We start from the raw sequence: 20,933 nt of genomic DNA, 5'->3' as shown, positions 1-20,933 counted from the left end.
TTGTATCAAGTTTGAGAAAACAAACTTCATGCAACAAAACAAAAACAAAGCTTCAGCAAGTTTGTTATATCAAGTTTGTATCAAGTTTGAACAAACAAACTTCATGCAAGTTTGTCACACTCCAACTAGCAAGTTTGATTTAAACTTGCTGCAAGTTTGCAAAGTTGCCATGGCAAACTTATAGCAAGCTTTCATGTTTGATGTGTCAAACTTGTTGCAAGTTTGAAACAAGTTTATATTGCTATCTGGGTAGGATTTCCGCAGTTCTCGCCCTGATTCTTGTTATAATGACCACGTCGTCTGCATATGCTAGAATTTGGACTGATCTATTAAATATTGTTATCCTGCTATCTAAATTGGCGTCTCCTATAACTTTTTCTAAGGCTACATTAAAAAGCTAACACGCCAGCGCATCTCCCTACTTTAACCCCCTATGTATTTCAAATGAGGTTGACGAGTCGTTTTGAATTTTTACTGCTGATAGCATCTTCGACATTGTCACTTTTATCAAACATATGAGTTTTTTTGGAATTCCTAACTCATTCATAGCGTTGTAAAGACTTGGTCTTAAGACACTGTCATATGCCGCTTTAAAATCGACAAAGATTTAATAGAATAATACTAAGAAATAAAAGACTTAATTTTTTATTATACAATATCATTGACAATATTTTATATTTACAAAATACACGATTCTTTGGTTTAACATAAAATACACATAAAACACTGATATACAACTCAATATTCAACTTTTATATTCCATAAATGATTATTGTTATAAACATCTGAGTCTCTATTACAGAATATAAAATTTGTTACAACAGGAACCACAAATCTTCACCACTTACTTCTTCTACTTATTGTAGACCTAGAAGCAATAGGAAAATACAGACAAAGAGTGATTAAAACGTAAAAGATTAGCGGATTCCTTTAGTACGATAAATTATCTTCCTAATTGACAAAAATATTAAAGTTATTCACTCATTCCTTAACATACATAAGAGGCACTGCGGTTTTTTCTCTCCAAAACAATAATTGCACTATAATTTTGAAACCCAAACATACCTTAAAAATAATCTTTGGCTAAGCATTTTAGTAGATTATTTTTGTTATTACACATATCAGTTAAAAAGAAGAAAAAGAGTCCTAAAAATAAAGTACACAGAAGACGGTAAATAATCTGAATTATATTCTTAGCAGAAACATATTATTATTTTATAATACAAGTATGTAATGCGATAATTTAAAAAAATGAATGGTTACAAAACAAAAGAAAATATTATTTTTATAGTAAGAATGCGTCATGAAAATAAATTTTGAGCTCAATTCAATCTTCAGTTCGTGTTTTTAAGTACAAAAATGGCATCTCTTAAAAGAACAAGGTAAATGAAACATTTAGTGCCCAACAAACTTTTTAAAAGAAAAAGAATGAGACAACGAGGGCAAATATAAAAATACGTATATACGTGTAATGTAAATAGTATAACTAGTAAGGACAGGACATTTGCGGTTATACATACTTTTGAGAGCATCCATAAATAACTGTATTGGTGTGTGCATTGTTTTGATAACTTTCTAAAAGTGATAAAAATAAAAAAAATAATGGTAACAAAAGTTCTACGGGACTAACAACACCCGTATGAAGTATTTACATGTCATTTATAGATATACAGTATGTCCCTGTAAGTTATAGTATCCATATGGAAAACTTTTTTATTATTAATTTTACGAAAAGTAAAGTTATTTTTTATAAAAAGTTCTGCATGGTCCAAAACCCAAGATTCAACCATCAGATATCAAATTTTATGAATGTTATACGACGTATGTCAAAAAGTTTGAATTTCACTCAAGAGTAAAGTAGCTTTATTTTTCACAATATTGAAAATTGCTATTATGAAAAGTTGTTTGGAATTAAAAACTATATTCTAATATGCAATTACATCCTTCTAATTGAAAAATTTTTTTTTGAAAAATTACGGACAACTAACACTATTTTCAGTTATTTCAATTCTGATAACTCTTTTATTATTAATTTTACGAAAAAAAGTGATTCTTAATAAAAAGTTCTGGATGGTCTAAAACCTAAAATACAACCATCTTATATCAAATTTTATCAATTTTATACGAGGTATGTCAAAAAAGATAAATTTAGATCAAAAGTAAAGTACCTTTATAGTTCAGAATATTTCAATTGGAAGGATGTAATTACATACTGAAACATAGTTTTTAATTGTAAATAACTTTTCATAATAACAATTTTCGATATTCTGAAAAACAAACGTATTTTACTCTTGAGCGAAATTCATATTTTTTGACATACCTCGTATAAAATTGATAAAATTTGACATAAGATGGTTGTATTTTAGGTTTTAGATAATGCAGAACTTTTTATTAAGAATCACTTTTTTTCGTAAAATTAATAATAAAAGAGTTATCTGAATTGAAATAACTGAAAATGATATCCATATATTTTCAAAAAAAAATTTCAATTAGAAGGATGTAATTGCATACTAGAATGTAGTTTTTAATTCCAAACAACTTTTCATAATAGCAATTTACAATATTGTGAAAAATAATGCTACTTCTCTTTAACGAAATTCAAACTTTTTAACATACCTCGTATAATATTCAAAAAATTTGATATTTGATGGTTAAATCTTAGGTTTTGGACCATGCACAGCTTTTTATAAAGAATAACTTTCTTTCGTAAAATTAATAATAAAAAAGTTTTCCATATGGATACAACTTACAGGTACATACTGTATGAACATTTTGCAGACGTTTTTAAATATAATTAGACTAAGAGATATTTTTTTTCAAAAAAATGCAGATACATATAATATCAATACATATAGAAAAACTTTTGATATATTTTAGAAGAATGATCCACGGCAGCGTTTCCCAACCGGTGGGTCGCGACCCACCAGTGGGTCGCGGGCGGATTTCAGGTGGGTCGTGGCGTAGATCTTACAGTAGCTGAATAACGTACATATATATAATCATGGATGAGGGATGGGTCGCGAATATGAAAAAACATCAGAAGGTGGGTCGCCAGACATAAAAGGTTGGGAACCACTGATCCACGGTATACAAAACTTTTTGAATAGCTGCCAATAAAAGATTCTTTGGTTTCAAAACAAAATGTCAAGCTGCATATCACATAAAAAACTAGATAACACACGTAGACTATATACAAAATTTTACAAAAAAAAAATCATAACAAAAATTACAAAAATAATTGTCTATTTCAAAGACAAGCTCGAGGATTAAACAGTTTGACTTGAGTGTGAGTTATCTCAAATGTATGTATATGTCATAGTAATCACCATAGACATATAATACCTGTCTATGGTAGTGACACGTAGCTATCTTTTGAGGTTAAAACAATAGAATGACGTCAGTTTTAAGATAATTAGGTGAAGGTAACAAAAAATCGAAGAAGTAACATTTGAGATAACCCATAATGTCTCGAGTTTGTCAAAGATCTAGGTGCGAAAAAATTAAATATAAAAATAGTTTTCGTAGTCCGCATAAGACTGTTCACTATCACTTTTTGAAAGTTGAGAACTACTGCTCCAGATTTTCAAGTTAGAGTTTTTGTTTTTCACAATGGTAGCGTCTTTTTGTTTGGGTTTTTCACTTTGATTTAGTTGTTCCTCGCTTTGATTGTCGGCGGAGGGCGTTGTTGATTGGTGAGATCGGGAAAACGGTATTAAGCTGCTGCAAGAGTTGTTGTTGGTGCTGCTGGTGTGAGTGTGTGGCAGGGAGATGGGTTGTGACGTCCTGAACGTTCGAGAGGCTGGCAAAGGAGGCAATTCTGACACCCAGAATATCTGAAACAATAAAACATTAGAAACATAGAACAATAAAAAACAAAAAGCAATAATAATATTATAAACAATCTTCCCAGGCAACCAAATGACGTCAATAACGTCGAGGAAACGTCAGCTTTTGGTTGAATATATACACGTGTTTGAACATTACGTCGTATAAACGTCTTTTGTAGGTTATTTTAAATACGTAAGATTAATGACGTTAAAATACGTTTAAAAATACGTTTTCATTTCAGACAGCCCAAGTCTGACGTCACAAAAATGGGAGGAGCTTAACAAGTTAATGCCTATAATGTATAATGTTGTATATTGACGTTTATAAGTTTAAATTGTCATAAGAAATTTTTTATTTATTGTTTACGTGCTTTGTGTGGTAAAAAAGGACTTTTCATTTAGATATTTAGTTGAAGAAACGTGTTAATTAAGAGATTTTTATTCGTTTTTCTCAAGTGAGTAGTGAGTTAGTTTAATGCAATAGTTCTTCTTGAAAACGGTTTGAGGTTATGTGTTTTGTTTTGGTGAATATTTTCTGTTATGAGCTAATTATGTGTTATCGAGTTTAATTAAATTTGTTAATAAATTATTTATTAGTTTATATGTTGTTTCAGTTTTGACACAGTAAGTATACCTTAGCCTATAAGCAAAAAAAAAAACAGTTAAATGAAAAATTGCAATACCAATAATATTACCCATACGAATAATTATTGTGTATTTTTAAAGCCATAAAATGAAAAATAATCTAAAAGAAAACGACATAAAAACTACGTTTTTTATATCACCTATTTAAAACGTGATAAAAATGACGTCAGTTATGGTGGGACATATTCACGTGACTTTCGACGTCAAAAAAACGTGACAAACTGGCGTGGTTTGGTGATAATTATGACGTATTTTCAGCGTTTTGTAAACGTTATTTGGTTGCCTGGGTATAGAACAACTATAAGGATCTACTACTGTATGAAGCTAAGAAAGTACGTGGAACAAGTCAAAAAGACTCAACAAAGAAACATACAGCGTGGGAATCGAAGAAATAAACAAGCAAGTAATACTGAAGAAAACTGCACGGAAACAATATCTGAAGGATAAAAGACTACAGCAAAGTCGTGAACTACTAAGAAACTGAAAACTGAAATAAAATAAAAGCTTCTACAGTGGAAGGGATTGAATTCTCTCTTATTTGGCACGGTAGAGTTGTGATACAGATAGCTTCTCAATATACCAACCTTCCTTCTAGATAACGGCAAGTAATCAGGATTCCTTCTGATTAGAAAATGGCACTGGTGGGATGGAAGCCACGTTTGTTGAACCTGAAGAGGCCTGTCATCTGGGTGTAGTTTCCTTTGTTGTTCTCTATCCGTGTTGACTTCATAGATGGAAAACTGCTCTACTCTCTCCTTGCTGTTGCTGCAAGTCAGCAGCAAGGAGATGACTTCATCTGACGTCGTTCTGGCACTTATCAGGAGACTCTTGTACTGGGAATTGTTGTTCAAAGCTGAGTCATAGATTTTTACTAATCCTCCTCGACGGGTTTGAAGGGAGAATCTGAAACAGAGTAGAATATTAGAAAATAAGCTATAAAATGGAAAAATTTTACCAAAAAAATATAAAAGAGTTGTTCACAAGAGATAGACAAAGATCAAAGATAATATCCCCGGAAACGAAGCATGTTGCTTTATCTTCTCTCATCACATGTCCCATATATCTCAGTTTTCTTCTCTTAATTGTTAGAAGTACTTCTCTTTCCTTATGCATACGTTTCATTACCTCTACGTTGGTTATTATATCTACCCATGCGATATTCAGCACTCTTCGGTACATCCACATCTCGAATGCCTCCAGTCTTCTTACGTCGATTTTTTTCAATGTTCACGCTTCTATCTCCTAGTGTAATACGGATAATACATAGCACCCCAGCAGTCATATTTTTAACTCAAGTTTTAAGTCTCGACAGCAGAGAATCCTCTTCATTCTTGTAAATGTGCTTCTAGCCTGTTCGATGTTGATTCGTATTTGTCATTGTTTTCATTAATGGTTGTAAGAGCTTATAAACAATATAAAGAATGCATCTATTAACGAATATTTAAAAAATCTGACAAGTACAGAAGATACAGACTATTCGTTATGGAAAGCGGTTAAGAACTTGAAAAGTCAAAATGAGCAAATTCCACCAATTCGTAAAAGAGACCGTAATGGGCACGCACTGATGATGAAAAAGCAAATACCTTCCGAGAATATCTGGAGGAAGTCTTTCAACCTCTTCCATCGCAAAACACGCCTGAAATAGGAGCTAAGATCAAAGAAACTCTTGAAGTTCCACATCAAATGTCCCAAATTCCAAAACTCTTCAAACTCAAAGAGGTACATGAGACAATGAGAAGAAACTTAAATCCAGATAAGGCTTTAGGATTTGATCTGATCAAAGGCCCTCTTATTATAGAACTCCCAAGAAAAGGGATCGTGCTAGTAGTAATAACAATATTCAACGCAGTGCTACGATTAGGGTACTTCCCGGCCCAGTGCAAAGTTGCCGAGCTTATACGTATTCCGAAACCTGGAAAACCTATAAATGAAGTAACTTCATACATACCAATTAGCCTGCTGCCACTCCTTGGTAAAATCCTAGAAAAGCTACTCATAACCCGATTGACTCCCATAATAGAAGAAAACCACCTGATTCCTGAACACCAGTTCAGATTTAGAAAGGATCATAGCACAATTGAACAGATACACAGGGTAGTGGACGAAATAAATGAAGCATTTGAGCAAAAAAGTTACTGCACGACTGCTTTCTTAGATGTGAGTCAAGCCTTTGATAAGGTTTGGCATGATGGACTACTGTCTAAATTAAAAAAATCACTCTCCCTGTACATTATTATGGAATCGTACCTAAAATAAAGATATTTTACTGTGAGGTACGGCCAGACATCAGAAATCACATTGATAAAGGCAGGGGTATCACAGGGAGTGTTCTTGGTCCACTTCTCTATCTTATGTACACAGCTGATCTTCCAGTAAGCAAACAAACAAGCACAGCTTCCTTTGCAGATGATAAAGCGATAATGGTCAAACACAAAGACCCAGTCATAGCTGCAAGAATTCTCCAACAAAATCTAGTGAAAATTCAGGATTGGACAAGAAATTGGAGAATCAAAGTCAATGAAGTAAAATTAGTGCAGGTTACATTTACCAAATGCAGAGGTACAGTGCCACCTGTTACACTAAATGGACAAGATCTGTCTCAATCTGACAGCGTCAAAGGGATGCACTTGGACAAAGGACTGACCTGTAGAAAACACATTTTTAACAAAAGAAAACGACTATTGCATTGGCTTGAAACTCAGCAAATACTATTAGCTATTGGAAAGACAGTCAAAACTTAACTTAAAAAACAAACTGTTGGTTTATAAAGTAGCCTTAAAACCAATATGGACATGTGGTGTACAACTATGGGGTACGGACGCAAACTCAAACACAGAGATATTGGAACGATTTCAGTCGAAGGTACTACGGACCAAAACAAATGCACCTTGGTTTATACCAAACAGGGAAATCCAAGACGATTTCCAAGTAGTCACAGTTAAGGAAATAGTAAGTGAATACAGCAGCAGCTATTTGGTAAAATTGGAAAACCACCCAAACAATCTTTCACTAAACCTGCTAGATAATAGTAAGCAGACTCGGAGACTGAAGAGGCACAAACCATTGGAGCTATTTACCATATAGGTTTTAAGCAGCAGTGGAGTGAAGTGAAGTGCAGTGAGGTACTTACCCTTACAGCACATTTCAATAATCTAAGAGACTAGTGGAGTTTTTGTTATCACTGGATAACAAATCCAAATTTATACATACACCCCCTTGTACAAACGAAAAATCATGCTTATAATTTTATTTATTGATTGCATGTAGTAAATAACCTATAATAAAAAAAATAATGGTTGTACCTAGGTGTTTAAATTTTCTTACATTTTCAATTCTATATCTCACGAATGTCCTGAGCTGTCTTTTTATTATCATTTTCGTCTTGCTTTGGTTGAGTGATAGTTCATATTTATTCTCGACCAATAGTGGCCATCTTTTGCACAATATAGTAACTACATAAAACATCACATTAATTTGAAAGAGCAAGAAAGTTGTCTATTGAACGTTTTCATCTACAATGCTTTCAAAATCGCGAAATGAATGGAAAAAGATGCTGTTTTGCTTAAATATGTTAATAAAAATCTATGATGCAGTAAAAATTTCGATGCCCACGGGATTGTTCGCCTTTTCTATTGATTTCCCCCAGATATTCCAGTTGAAAAATAGCGCACAGTAATTTTTTGATTTTCTGGGGTATAACAGGGAACAGGAGAAATTATTATCTCTGAAAAGTTCAATGGAATTACAAGAACTTGAACAGGTGTATTAAAAGCTATACTCACTTGGAATCTCCTTTAGGATGGCAGCTCTGAAGCACGGCAGGTCTGGCCTCTTCGTCCAACGCCAAATGCGTCTTCACACCAGCTTTCCTCACCGTGACTTCCATCGAAAGATAAAACAGCTTCGGATCTCTATGCTTCATCTTGTATTTTCCAAGCAAAGTCGCCACAACTTCCTTACAGGTCGTTTGGAAAGTGATACTGAGGGTTTTGTATTCAATATCGGGACGTAGACATCTAGCATACACTTTGATTGTTGTCTGAAAGAAAAAAATATTGTTAAAAAAATAAAAAAAGTTTTCCGGTACCGGGAATCGAACCCGAGCCTCCTGGGTGAGAGCCAGGTATCCTAGCCACTAGACCATACCGGAATACACTAATTTTAAATAAGTAATCTTGGAGTAGCTTCTATCCGCATGAAATTTAACATAAATAGTAAAAATCTTTTTAGTCTAGTCTTTTTTAGGAGTATGTTACTCCTAAAAAAGACTAGACTAAGTGAGTAAGGCCTGTTTATTATTGAATTCGAATTTCAAACTTGATTTTGAATCAAAAGTAACGCCAACTAGTTTAGGAGTAAGTTACTCCTAAAAAAGACTATTTTTTTTATTGACTAAGTGAGTAAGGGCTGTTTATTATTGAACTCGAATTTCAAACTTGATTTTGAATCAAAAGTAACGGGAATTTAATTTATATGTAATTCGTAAACTAACAAATATAAATCATTTTTATAAAATGCAATGTGCTAGGACTCAGCGGTTCTCAATCTGTGGTACATGTACCACTGGTGGTACATTTCATATTTTGAGGTGGTACACAAAACGCAAAAACAGCCAAAATCAGCACCACTATTATAGTTAATTAGATCACCTAGTTAGATATATATTTCAGTTAGGTGGTACATGAACATGACACAAAAAGATTGAGAACCGCTGTGCTAGGTAACTAAAGAAAAGTACCTACTTTAAAAACAACCTACAAAACAATGTTTGGTAAACCTTGATCCCATAATAATTAGAACCGGAGATAAGTATTGCAAAATTAGTGCAAACGCATTTCGAAAAAAAAAGAAGCATTCAGGCGATAAAATCTTGCATTAAAAACCAACTGGTTTTTTTAAGAAAAAAGCCTGGTTTTTTATTGAGCCTCCAAACTGGTGTTTTTATTTAAAGTTTTTAATACAGCTGCCGCAAATGAAGAAAATTAAGATATATAAATTCTATTTTTTTTTTACTTTCGAACTTAGTTATTTTGAATATTATTACGTTTGAAGATGTTTTTTTGTTATATTAATTTTTGTGTGTGTAATTAAAAAATAAAAGCTGTCTCAATCGTTTTTTCATTGTTTATTACTATTATTTTATAAAATATTTAATTTATTTTTAAAGTATTTAGACTTATTATACTTGTATCAAATAAACCTGATTTAAATCAAAAACCTGGCTTTTTTGTTTTTTTTTTTTGGAAAAAAACCTTGGTTTTTGCCAACTTTACAAATAACCCCCGGACAAATAATCCCCACAAATTATCCCTGGACAAAAATTCCTACAAAAAATTCCGGACAAATAATCACCACAAATTTTTTTGGACAAAATATCCCCACAAAAAATCACGGAAAAAAAATCCTCAAGAAATATTTGCTTCCGAATACCTATAATCTATAATATAAAGTTCTCTAACTCTAAAAGATCTCCCGTGAATGAAATCGAATTTTAAAATTGAATTTGAACTGAATTGAAGTTGAAATTTTTAAAAAAACTCACAATTGGAATTCGAAATGTGGTAATCGAAATTACAATTCATACTTAATTTTAATTGTTAATCATTATATTCGTGCCAAAAAGCGATTTCATGGCAATTGGTAAAACTGTCATGCACTGAAGTTGAAAAACATTTTCGTCGATTGCATTCACGGGAAAACTTGGGAACTATTACACAACAAATATTTCTTGGGGATTTTTTGTGGGGATATTTTGTCCAAAAAAATTTTTTGGGGATTATTTGTCCGGAATTTTTTGTGGGGATTTTGTCCGGCGATTATTTGTGGAGATTTTTTGTCCGGGATTATTTACCGCTTATAGATTATAAAAAATAATTATTTTGTGATATTGATGTATTTGAAGACCACAAAAATGGGACAAGTTTATTTTTTGTGACAAGTTGCTGCCACAAGATTCCATCAGTTGTTGTGTAAAAAAGCTCAACTTACATGTATATTTTCTGCAGGAACTAATATTTGCGTATATTTTCCAAAGTTCATAGCATACATGATAAAAACTTCTATATTGCACCACTCTTAATACAAAAACCACTATTTTGATTAGCCGAATCCTCTCACTAAACTAACACGTTTAGGAAAAGAAGTTACTAGAATAGACACGAAAGGCGACGAGTCAAATAACCTCTTCCTGTTCTAGTCGAAAAAATAAAAAACAAATGCGGAAAAAATAGATTTCATTCAAAACGGCTTCTTATGAACTACAGTGACAAATGTGAGGAGAGTGGTGCTGTTTAGAAATCTGATGGTTTTATAGATTATTAACGAAGTTTAAAAGAAAACTTTGATGAAAGAATTTTGATGGATGAAATATGAATGCAGCTTTTGTGATTTTCTATTTATGTAGGCGGAAAATTAAGCAGCTGTGAATCGTGGCTAGGAAGAGAGGAAAGGAAATCTAATTGGCAGTTTTTAGTATATTATGAGAGTATTTCTTTCCATCAGAATCAGAGGCGGCTCTAGCCCATGTAGCGCCCGTGTGCAGCCAATGCCCTGGCGCCCTTTGGCGGACGCGCAGTGAAAATGGAATAGTTGAATAGGTACCTACTTAGTATTAGTACATGGATTATTAGAGGGTATTAGGTACGCTTATAATGTAAACAAAAATCCAGATGCAAATATTGCAATATTAAATGATGCCGGGAGCCAATAGGTATTCACGGCGTCAGAACAACCTACCCAAATCTGTTAAAAAGATTTAATTTAAAATTAACTTTTTTATCTATGAGGTAAGGTTAAAAATTGGTTGAGGAAATTTGACAGGTTTGATTATTTAAAAAAATAATAATTTATTAACGAATTATTACAGGACGCACATATTACAACATATACTTATAAAAAAGTTACTTTTCGTGCTTTTGCATTAGCAAAATCTTGAATAATATCACTTACTTCAGTTTTCAACAAAATTTCAATTCAATTAACAACAAAAGCAATAACAAAAAAATTGAATGAAATTATAACATTAGCAGAAGAACAACAAGGTTTTAGGTCGGGAAGATCATGCACTGACGCTATATTTATAATGAGGCAAGTTCAAGAGAAATCGTTGGAATACAACAAACCGGCATATGTATTTATGTTTCGTGGACCTTAAGAAAGCATTGGACAGAGTCACATTAAGGGACGTTATCCACTTGTTATACTCGAGAGAGGTACCTCTGGGAATAATTAAAACGATAGAAAACATCTACCAGAACAACACAATAAAAGTAAAAGTGAAAGATGAACTAACTGACCCAATTGAAGCCGGCAATGGGATAAGACAGGGGGATTCATTGAGTCCTTTATTGTTCAACCTGATCATGGACGAAATAATACAAAAAGCAGGAACTAAAAAAGGATACCAAATGGGAGAAAAACAACTTAAAATAATCTGCTATGCGGACGATGCAATACTAATCTCTCAAAGGAAGATGATTTAGAACGTATGCTGCATCAATTCAACATAATCGCCTGAAAATTTAACATGTTAATTTCCTCAAAAAAGACAAAATGCATGGTTATAACAGCAGATCCAATAAGATGTAAATTGGAGCTGGAAGATCAGATAATAGAACACGTGATGGAGTTTAAATACCTAGGCATAACACTATCTAGCTACGGAAGGCTCGAAACAGAAGTGGAAGATCAAGTGAATAGAGCCAACAGAGCCGCAGGTTGCCTGAATGACACAATATGGAGAAATAAAAATATCGGAAAAGAAATGAAAGGCAGAACTTACAAAACAGTCATTAGACCAATGATGACATACGCGACAGAAACACGACCCGACACAGAGAGGACAAAAAGATTGCTCGAAACAGCGGAGATGAAAACCCTTCGAAAAATCGATGGTAAGACTCTATGGGACAGAGCTAGAAGTACAGATATACGACGGAGATGCAAGGTGGATAACATTAATAACTGGCTAAGAAACAGAAGAATAGAATGGAATGACCACATAAGCCGAATGACAACAAATAGGGTAGTCAGGACAACGAGAGACGTTTCCCCAATAGGAAGATGATCAGTGGGAAGACCACGAAAACGATGGAACGACAACTTACTAGAGCCACATTGAAAAAACAGACAGAGTTATGTCTATACAAAAAGAAGAAGAAGACTTCAATTTTTATTTTATGTCCAATACTTACTATGAGTGATAAATTTGTCAACACTGAAAGTAATTTGTTTGTATACAAGTGATTTAAAACATCCAAAGGTGTAGTAACATCCAATGTAATTTTTCATTAATCGTTTTAAAGCATATTTTATGTTGAAAAACAAAGTAAAGGACCCGCTCTTTGGCGCTAGGCGCCCCCAACATCCCGGCGCCCGTGTGCACCGCACACCCTGCACAATAGGTAAAGCCGCCCCTGATCAGAATATAAGAATGCACAAAAATGGTTTTATTTGTGTGTACTCAGATTAATTAAGCAGATTAATTAGGCGAATCAACGAAGCATTAAAACGTTCAAAACCTATGAATTTTGTCCAGTAAGATGAGTGGTCATGCAACTTTTTGCGTTCGATTCGAGAGAGTATCAGGAAATTTTGTGAAATAAATTGATCTCCGGGAGATGAAAATTGCATTTTGTGGATAAGAACAATGCATTTTCAAAGTGCATCTCGAAGAGATGGAAAATGAAAAATTAAGAACTCGGGCAATATTGATGAAAATGAGTTCAGGTGTTTTGGGGGTCACTGAACACGAATCTGATAAGAGCGATGGTCTCCGAGGTACCTGGTGCCCAGGGTGCAGGGTGGAACTAGTCGCCTGGAGTTTTATGTTGTAATCATTCAAAACCAGTCGATAACCATTACTCGGGGGGTTTTGGGTGGTCGCTGAGCACGAATTTCATGACAGCAATAGTCTCTGAGGTACCTGGTGCCCAGTGTGGAACTCGTAACCTGGAGTTTTATGTTATAATCATTCAAAATTAGTCAATAACCATTACTCGGGAGGCTTTGGGGGTCGCTGAATATGAATTTTTCATTAGTAAAACTTTCTCAAAATACTTTTTTCTACAACTGTGTTAAAAATGCAATTTCTAACACTCCATAGGAGCGTTAAAAATGCTACTTTAAAGCACTAGTGCTTTAAAATTTTTAAGGCACTGCAGTTAAAAGTGAATTGTCAAATTGTGAAACGTCAAAATATTTATGTTTCATTTATTAACATTAATATTAATAGTACAACTTGCGCAATTTGAAAAAGATGGTTTAAAAGGTTTTTTAAAATTTAATTTAATAGTTATTTATGATATAAGTGTTACAAGTACACGTTTAAGGAACGCATGTGAAAGTTTGCAGAATGAGCAATAGCGAGTTCTGCAATTCACATGAGTGCCTTAAAAATGTACTTTTTAACACGCATATCATACAATATTTTTTCTACAAACGTAATTACAGGACAATATCTACAAAAACTTTTACTTGAACTTGACTGACATTCCATTTTTATATTTTTTTTTGACATTACATCAAAATTGCTTATACGGTCAATATGAATTGCAGTGCCATAAAAATTTTAAAGCACTAGTGCCTTAAAGTAGCATTTTTAACGCTCGTATGGAGTGCTAAAATTTGCATTTCTACACGGTTGTAGAAAAACTGTATTATTGCATTTTTAACACGTTTGTAGAAAAAACAAGTTTATGTAACGGTATGATATTTTCGCTAAGAATTTTTAGACATTCCCCTCGAGTGTAGACAACCAGTTCTACCTTTTGCGGGTCATAGATTTTATGGTTTCATCAATTATTAATCAAAATATTGTATTTTATAAATTTATAACGTTTGTAGAAAAAAAATTCGCTTCGCTCATTCTGAAAATTTTCACATGCGTGCCTTAAAATTGTACTTTTAATACTTATATCATAAATACATATTATTAGTCCAAGTAATGAAGCTTACAATAGAACAAAACCTCGCAATTTTTACAGAATGGATGGATTTGCTTGAAAATTTGAGAATAAGTAGTGGATAGTTCAAGGATCAAAATCTATATGATGTCGAAAGGCGATTTTACACTTTTTATAGGTAAAGTAACCAAGTTTAAATCTGGTAACAGGGCTACTTATATACACAGCACGCTTACGCCGTCGTTTCTTCAAAATTTTCAGACACTAGCCCGTCTCGAGCGACACCGAGGGACCGAGGAAATAACAAATGAGACTGGTAACAGAAATAAGAAAAATGCAGGTCCGGATTAACAAAAAAATATAAAGTAATTGTGACCTTGAACCAGCACCCTGTATATTGAAATTTTGAAAATTTGTCTGCGCATTTTAAAAGAGCATAAAATACTGTGATTAAAGGTTCATTTTAATTTTTTGCGCCGTTGATTTAATTACATCAATTTTGAAATTATATTGAAATTCTAAAGAACTCTGAGATTAGAAACCAGGTATAATAATTTAATGTTAATGATCAATACTTATTTTAAAAATACTTAATACTTATTTACTACGCTGGCTTCATAGATTCTCTGTATTTATAGCTGTATGCACATGCACATCATTAAAAATCAGAATTGCGATAATTGGGATATTTTGATGATTTAGTAAAGAATTAAAAAAATAGCTATATTTAATAAAAAAAAATCGTTTAAACAGTTAAACAACTTAACATAAATTAAAAATATTATTTGAACTACTATAGTTGCTCAAAATGTCCGCCAATTTGTTCGATGCGTTTCCTTGCTCGTTTCAAAAGATTTAGAATCGATTTTCTAATTACATTGGGATCGTTCTTAATTTTTCTGGCAGCTTCGTGTCACCTTCACAGAATTAGTCAATATTATTTCAAAATTGCCGTAATTAAATTATCTGCGCAAAAATTTGACATGCACCTTTTAACGCAGTTTTTTATGTTCTTTTAAAATACGCTAACAAATTTTCAAAATTTCAATATACAGGGTGTTGTTTCAAGATCACAATTACTTTATATTTTTTTGTTAATCCGGACCTGGCTTTTTCTTGTCATTAGTAATTGGGTCGTTTCAATGTGGTAAATAAGTATTGATTATTTTTAAAATGAGTATTTATACATTAACTTTAATAATTTATAACTAAAAGTTAATAGTATCTGCTTTTTAACGTCAGCATTCTTAAAAAATTCAATATAATTTCAAAATTAAAGTCATAAAATTGTCTGGCCGAAAAATTTAAGCATACCATTAAAATTTTTTGTGCTCTTTTCAAATATGCAAACAGATTTTCAAAATTTGAATATACAGGGTGTTGTTTTAAGGTCACAATTACTTTATAATTTTTTGTTAATCCGGACCTGGATTTTTCTTATGGTTAGTGTGTCGGTCGTTTGGGTTTTGAATGAGACATATGTGTACCAAATATAAAAAAAATATACAGGGTGGGTCTAAAGTTATGGCTTAGGAAAGAAATGGGCAAAATCGATAAAACACCCTATAACTAGGTTATAAAAGTCGGTAGGGCAAAAAATGTAGTATGTCTAGAACTGGCTCGGTGACCTCTATTTACCATTAAAGTATATTTCCGTTCTCCAATGAAACACCCTGTATAAAGCGACGAAAACGACTCTGTTACAAAACCCTCTTTCTCTCTAAACTCTAATGGTATAATTGAACTCAAAACTAACATAACAAATACTCCTATTAGTCTTAAGACGCTTTTGTTCTAATTTTTTCAATTGCATTTAAAGAACTAAGCGGCTCAAAGTCTTCTTGAGATATTAAAAAGGAAGTGATCATTCAGTGTAATGGACTATAACGTAACATCCTCTTCTTAACCACAATTCGTCGTTAGCTGGTACCTAAAAACAAATGACAGTCGCCATTTAAATTAGTGGCCAGCACGAGACAGGAAATTAACCATTATCAAGGGACTTATCTTTTCTTCTTTCATTCCCGATGGTAAAAATGATTCTGTAAGCAAAATTGGGCGACTATGTGAGATTTTTTCATACAACTTTCGTTGTATATTTTCCAGTTTTGTAAATTGTTAAACATGTATGATTAATGGATACGAAAATCAACGTGATCGTAGGGTCCTAGTCTCATTTGTTTTCTTTTGCTCCCTCCTGCTTTTATTTTTTGTATCTCCATCGTTCTTGCCCCTTCTTACTGTATTTTGTTCTCTATGGTCGTCTTTTCCTCTCTGATATATTATGTCTCCCTTACGAAACATATTGTAATAACCCTTTCTCTCTTGTTTTTATATATTTAGATAGCGGATATATTCAATGTCAAAGTCTACTCGAAATTAGGATCCTGAAAAATTTTCTTTCATCTTTGACTTTTTTGGCTGATATAAATAATGCATCGTCGATTTGTTCTCCATCACGATGTAAAATAATAATCTTCTGTATTGTATTGAAAGATATTTTTTCTTCTTCTTCGTTAAATGCCGTCTCCTAATCGGAGATTTATCATCATCACTATCTTTACTCTGTCAACTGCGTTTAAACCCATCCCTTAAAATTTTCAACACCAACACTCCACTGGCGAAGCGTCCATGTAACCACTGTTACCAAATAAATATTTTATGACGATGAATACATAATTCCATTTATTCTTTTTCTCATGATCATCTTTCAGTGCGTCACAGTTTTTCGATTTCTTTCTAACGCATTAAATTGTATGTGACAGAAAAAAAGAATGTGTGTGTACTTTGTACGCACGTAAGAAGTTATACTTCTATTATATGATTTCAACGAAATCAATATACTTTAAACAGTTTCTCTACTACTTTATAAAAATTTTTATTAAAACAATACCAAAAATTAAAAAAATAAAAGAATAAAACACATACAAACACATTGAAAAATGCCACAAATGATTTCTGAACAATAATTGTTGCCAAAAATTTTAATTAAATACGTATTTTCTGAAAAAAAAATATATAATAATATACTTACAATCATAAAATCTATAAAAAAAATAAAAAATAACAGCTTGCTTGGGGCTTGAACCCACTTCACGTCTACCGCGCCATACGAGAGTTGAAGCGATTTCCCACTACACCACATTCGCGTATACGTCATCTGGGAATATACACAACCTAAACGTTTACACCACATAAATAAACTTTTTTACATTTTGTTTATTTATATGAATCAAATTATTAGTTTGATTTTTGTGGAATTAAAATACAACAAAATATAGAGTAAGAAAACGATATATTAGATGAAAATTTGTAGAAAGTTTGTTCGTAATCAGATTATGTAAATTAAAGCATTGCCTACTAATAGAGCTTTTCATTCACAGTCAATTGTTTCGAGCTTCTGTCATATTTAGTATAATCTGTGTATATTAAAATTATAGACAGATTATACAACATCTGACAGAAGTTCGAAACAAATGACAATCGATGAAAAGCCCTATTAGGTAACTACATTATTTTTTTACATTTTCCAAATAGGTATGAAGATAATTTTTTATTGGAATACAACTGAAACATTTAGAATTACGTACCTGCGGCTTTTCAAAACTATTTAAAAAGTCACTATAATTATAAATTTGATTTTATTTCTGTCCTCACAACAATAAAAACTAATATATACAATATTTTTGTTTACCGATAAGCTCCATATTGAACAATTATTGACAGATTATTTCAACACCCAATCAGAGCCCGTATAACGACTAATACCATACTGTCGGTGTGCGCATGCGCGCAGATCAATAAAATTTCACCCTCAATGAAATCGCACCTAAAGAAGTATAACTTCAAAAAGGCACGTCGGTGATTACTTTGGTAATTATTCTAGTTCGGTGGTTATTCTAGTTGTCGATAGATGGCGCCATAATAAAAAAAATATTTTTTTTTAATTAGATAATAATATTACAAATATAATCTTTATAATTTATAAGACTATACAAATCAAAGAAAATACCATTTTATAAATGCAAGAAACACATTTGATTTGTTTTTATTCCAAATTGAAAATAAAATGTGACAACTATCAGATTTAACTAAAATGTCATGTTAGAATAAATGTCATGAATGTGTATTATCACGGACTTACCCTTTTTCCTATCATTTGTTACGCACTGAAAAATGCTCATGAAAAGGACAATACCAATATTTTTACCAATACAAATATATTATTATATTATGTATTAATAGTATAGTATTTTTACTACAAAAGCGATATTACGTAGGTCAAAATTTTTGACGTAAGAGAACTGTCAAAACATTAGAATGTGACTTTTCATTATTGCCATGTTTATTATAAACTTCTTCAAAAGTAATTCTGATTGAAGAAAAAAAATGAGATTATTCAAAATGAAGGACCTATTTTAAACAATTTAAAGAAGGAATCAAAAAAACTAGTTCGATATTTTAAATTTAGTTGGTACAGTGAAAATCCTTGGTTATGTGGTTGCAAGAAAAATAGACTGTATTGTTGGCCATGTCTTCTGGTTTTTACAGAAAAATGGGTGGTCCAGGTTCACGATTTAAATAACTTTAGAGTTTTAAAAAAGAGACATGAAATTTCTCCGTTACCTACATGTAAGATGTAAACCCAATTTGATTCAGTTTGGTTAAACAAGAATGAAAAGTTCTCTTAATCAAGCTTTTAAAGCAAATATTGCTGAACATAATGAGTTTGTTAAAAAAATAGATAGGTATATCCTTAGCTCACTTATATTCCGTCCGCTATAACTTTTCCCATGCGGTACGATTCATTTTCAATCAAATTAAGTCAAAACATCAATTGAAACGAACGTCGATGTGTATATACATTTTGTATACTGTATACTATATACTACACACATCGGCGTACGTTTCACTTTCTGTTTTGACTTAATTTGATTGAAAATGAATCGTACCGCATGGAAAAAGTTATAGCGGACGGACTAGACAGGGTGTCCCAGACTAACTTACCCACGCTATATCCCTTAAACGAATAGAGATTTTCGAATGGGACAAAAGGTGATATATTCTACTTGTAATACACTTTAATATGGCGTACAAAAAAATCATCCCTTAAATAGTCATCCCTTAGTTACAACCCCTAACTTAAATTTTTTTAATAGCACCCTGTATATTTTTTTATAGTTTTGGATGTGGTCTTTTATCGTCTATTCAACACATTTTTGAAAATAAAATCGGTTCGTAAGTAACCTAGAAACTATCAGTTTATTTTTGTTAAATTGTGTGTCCCAGACTAATTTATCCAGGCTATATTTCTTAAACGAATAGAGATTTTCGAATGGCACAAAAACTGATCTAGTCCATTTATAATACACTTTCATATGGCGTAGAACAAATTCATCCCCTAAATATTCATCCCTAACTTTCAGGGTGCTATTTAAAAAAATAAAGTTAGGGGTTGTAACTAAGGGATGAATATTTAGGGGATATTTTTTTCCTACGCTATATTAAAGTGTATTACAAATGTAATAGATCAGTTTTTGTCCCATTCGAAAATCTCTATTCGTTTATGAAATATAGCCTTGATAAATTAGTCTGGGACACATAATTAACAAAACTAAACTGATATTTTCTTGGTTATTTACGAACCGATTTTATTTTCAAAAAATGTGTTGAATAGACGATAGAAGACCACATCCAAAACTATAAAAAAATATACAGGGTGCTATTAAAAAAATTAAAGTTAGGGGTTGTAACTAAGGGATGATTATTTAGGGGATGATTTTTTTGTACGCCATATTAAAGTGTATTACAAGTAGAATATATCACCGTTTGTCCCATTCGAAAATCTCTATTCGTTTAAGAGATATAGCGTGGGTAATTTAGTCTGGGACACCCTGTATAATAGATACCGTATGTTTTTTGGCCAAACAAGAATTAGCGTTTCGTGGTCATTTTGAGGGCGACGGCTCTGACATTCGAGGCAATTACAGGGAATTGTTAACATTAATTGCCAAGAAAGATGAAAAATGTTGCCAACATCTATAAACATCAACTGTTTTTTCGAGAGTTTCAAGTGATATACAATATATTATTGAAGCTATATATACATTTAGCCATATCTTCATTTTTTTAAATAAGATTTTTTGCAACTGGTTTTGGTACCACTTTAGAAAAAGTCACGCAAATGTAAGCAAATTCTGTTAACGTTCGAGATTCGACAGAAATTGAATGATTTGAAAATACATACATAGTTTTATCGGAAGAAAAACAGCAGGTTCCTTAATACCTATACAAATATACACTATTTGGTAATGTTTCATAGTTATTGTTATTAAATATCAAGTTCTTGTTGAATTTACGAAGGCCATTTTGATCCATTGCGTGGTACATTTTCTTATTTATATAAATTTTGACGTTTACTCTCGAGAACATTTTTTATATATCAAATTTTATGTACAATGTAGCCCAAACACCAGATGGTCTTTATTATTCCAAGTCACTCGTAAAATAATGTTTTAGTACATGGTAAAAACAGAGAACACACGCACACAAGGTGGAG

The 20,933-nt window shown here is 32.3% G+C and overlaps 1 protein-coding gene and 1 non-coding gene across 2 annotated transcripts in view; both read right to left on the bottom strand.

The window, feature by feature from the left end:
• Window positions 1-629: 629 nt before the first annotated feature.
• LOC114336859 (uncharacterized) overlaps window positions 630-20,933 on the bottom strand; it is a 252,427-nt gene continuing 232,123 nt past the window's right edge. Inside the window, exons 3-5 of the mRNA XM_050654380.1 lie at window positions 8,255-8,511; window positions 5,057-5,375; window positions 630-3,833 (exon numbers count right to left, since the gene is read on the bottom strand). Of these exons, the coding sequence (XP_050510337.1) occupies window positions 3,501-3,833; window positions 5,057-5,375; window positions 8,255-8,511 (909 nt within the window). The 3' untranslated portion in view covers window positions 630-3,500. The remainder of the gene's footprint in view (window positions 3,834-5,056; window positions 5,376-8,254; window positions 8,512-20,933) is intronic.
• Window positions 8,551-8,622, bottom strand: Trnae-cuc (transfer RNA glutamic acid (anticodon CUC)). The gene has a single exon. It is a non-coding gene; the product is annotated as a tRNA-Glu (tRNA).

The sequence above is a fragment of the Diabrotica virgifera genome, chromosome 6 (assembly GCF_917563875.1).
Source record: "Diabrotica virgifera virgifera chromosome 6, PGI_DIABVI_V3a".
NCBI classification, from domain to species: domain Eukaryota; kingdom Metazoa; phylum Arthropoda; class Insecta; order Coleoptera; family Chrysomelidae; genus Diabrotica; species Diabrotica virgifera.
Note: the sequence above shows the minus strand (reverse complement) of the source record. Positions and strands in the feature narration are given on the sequence as shown.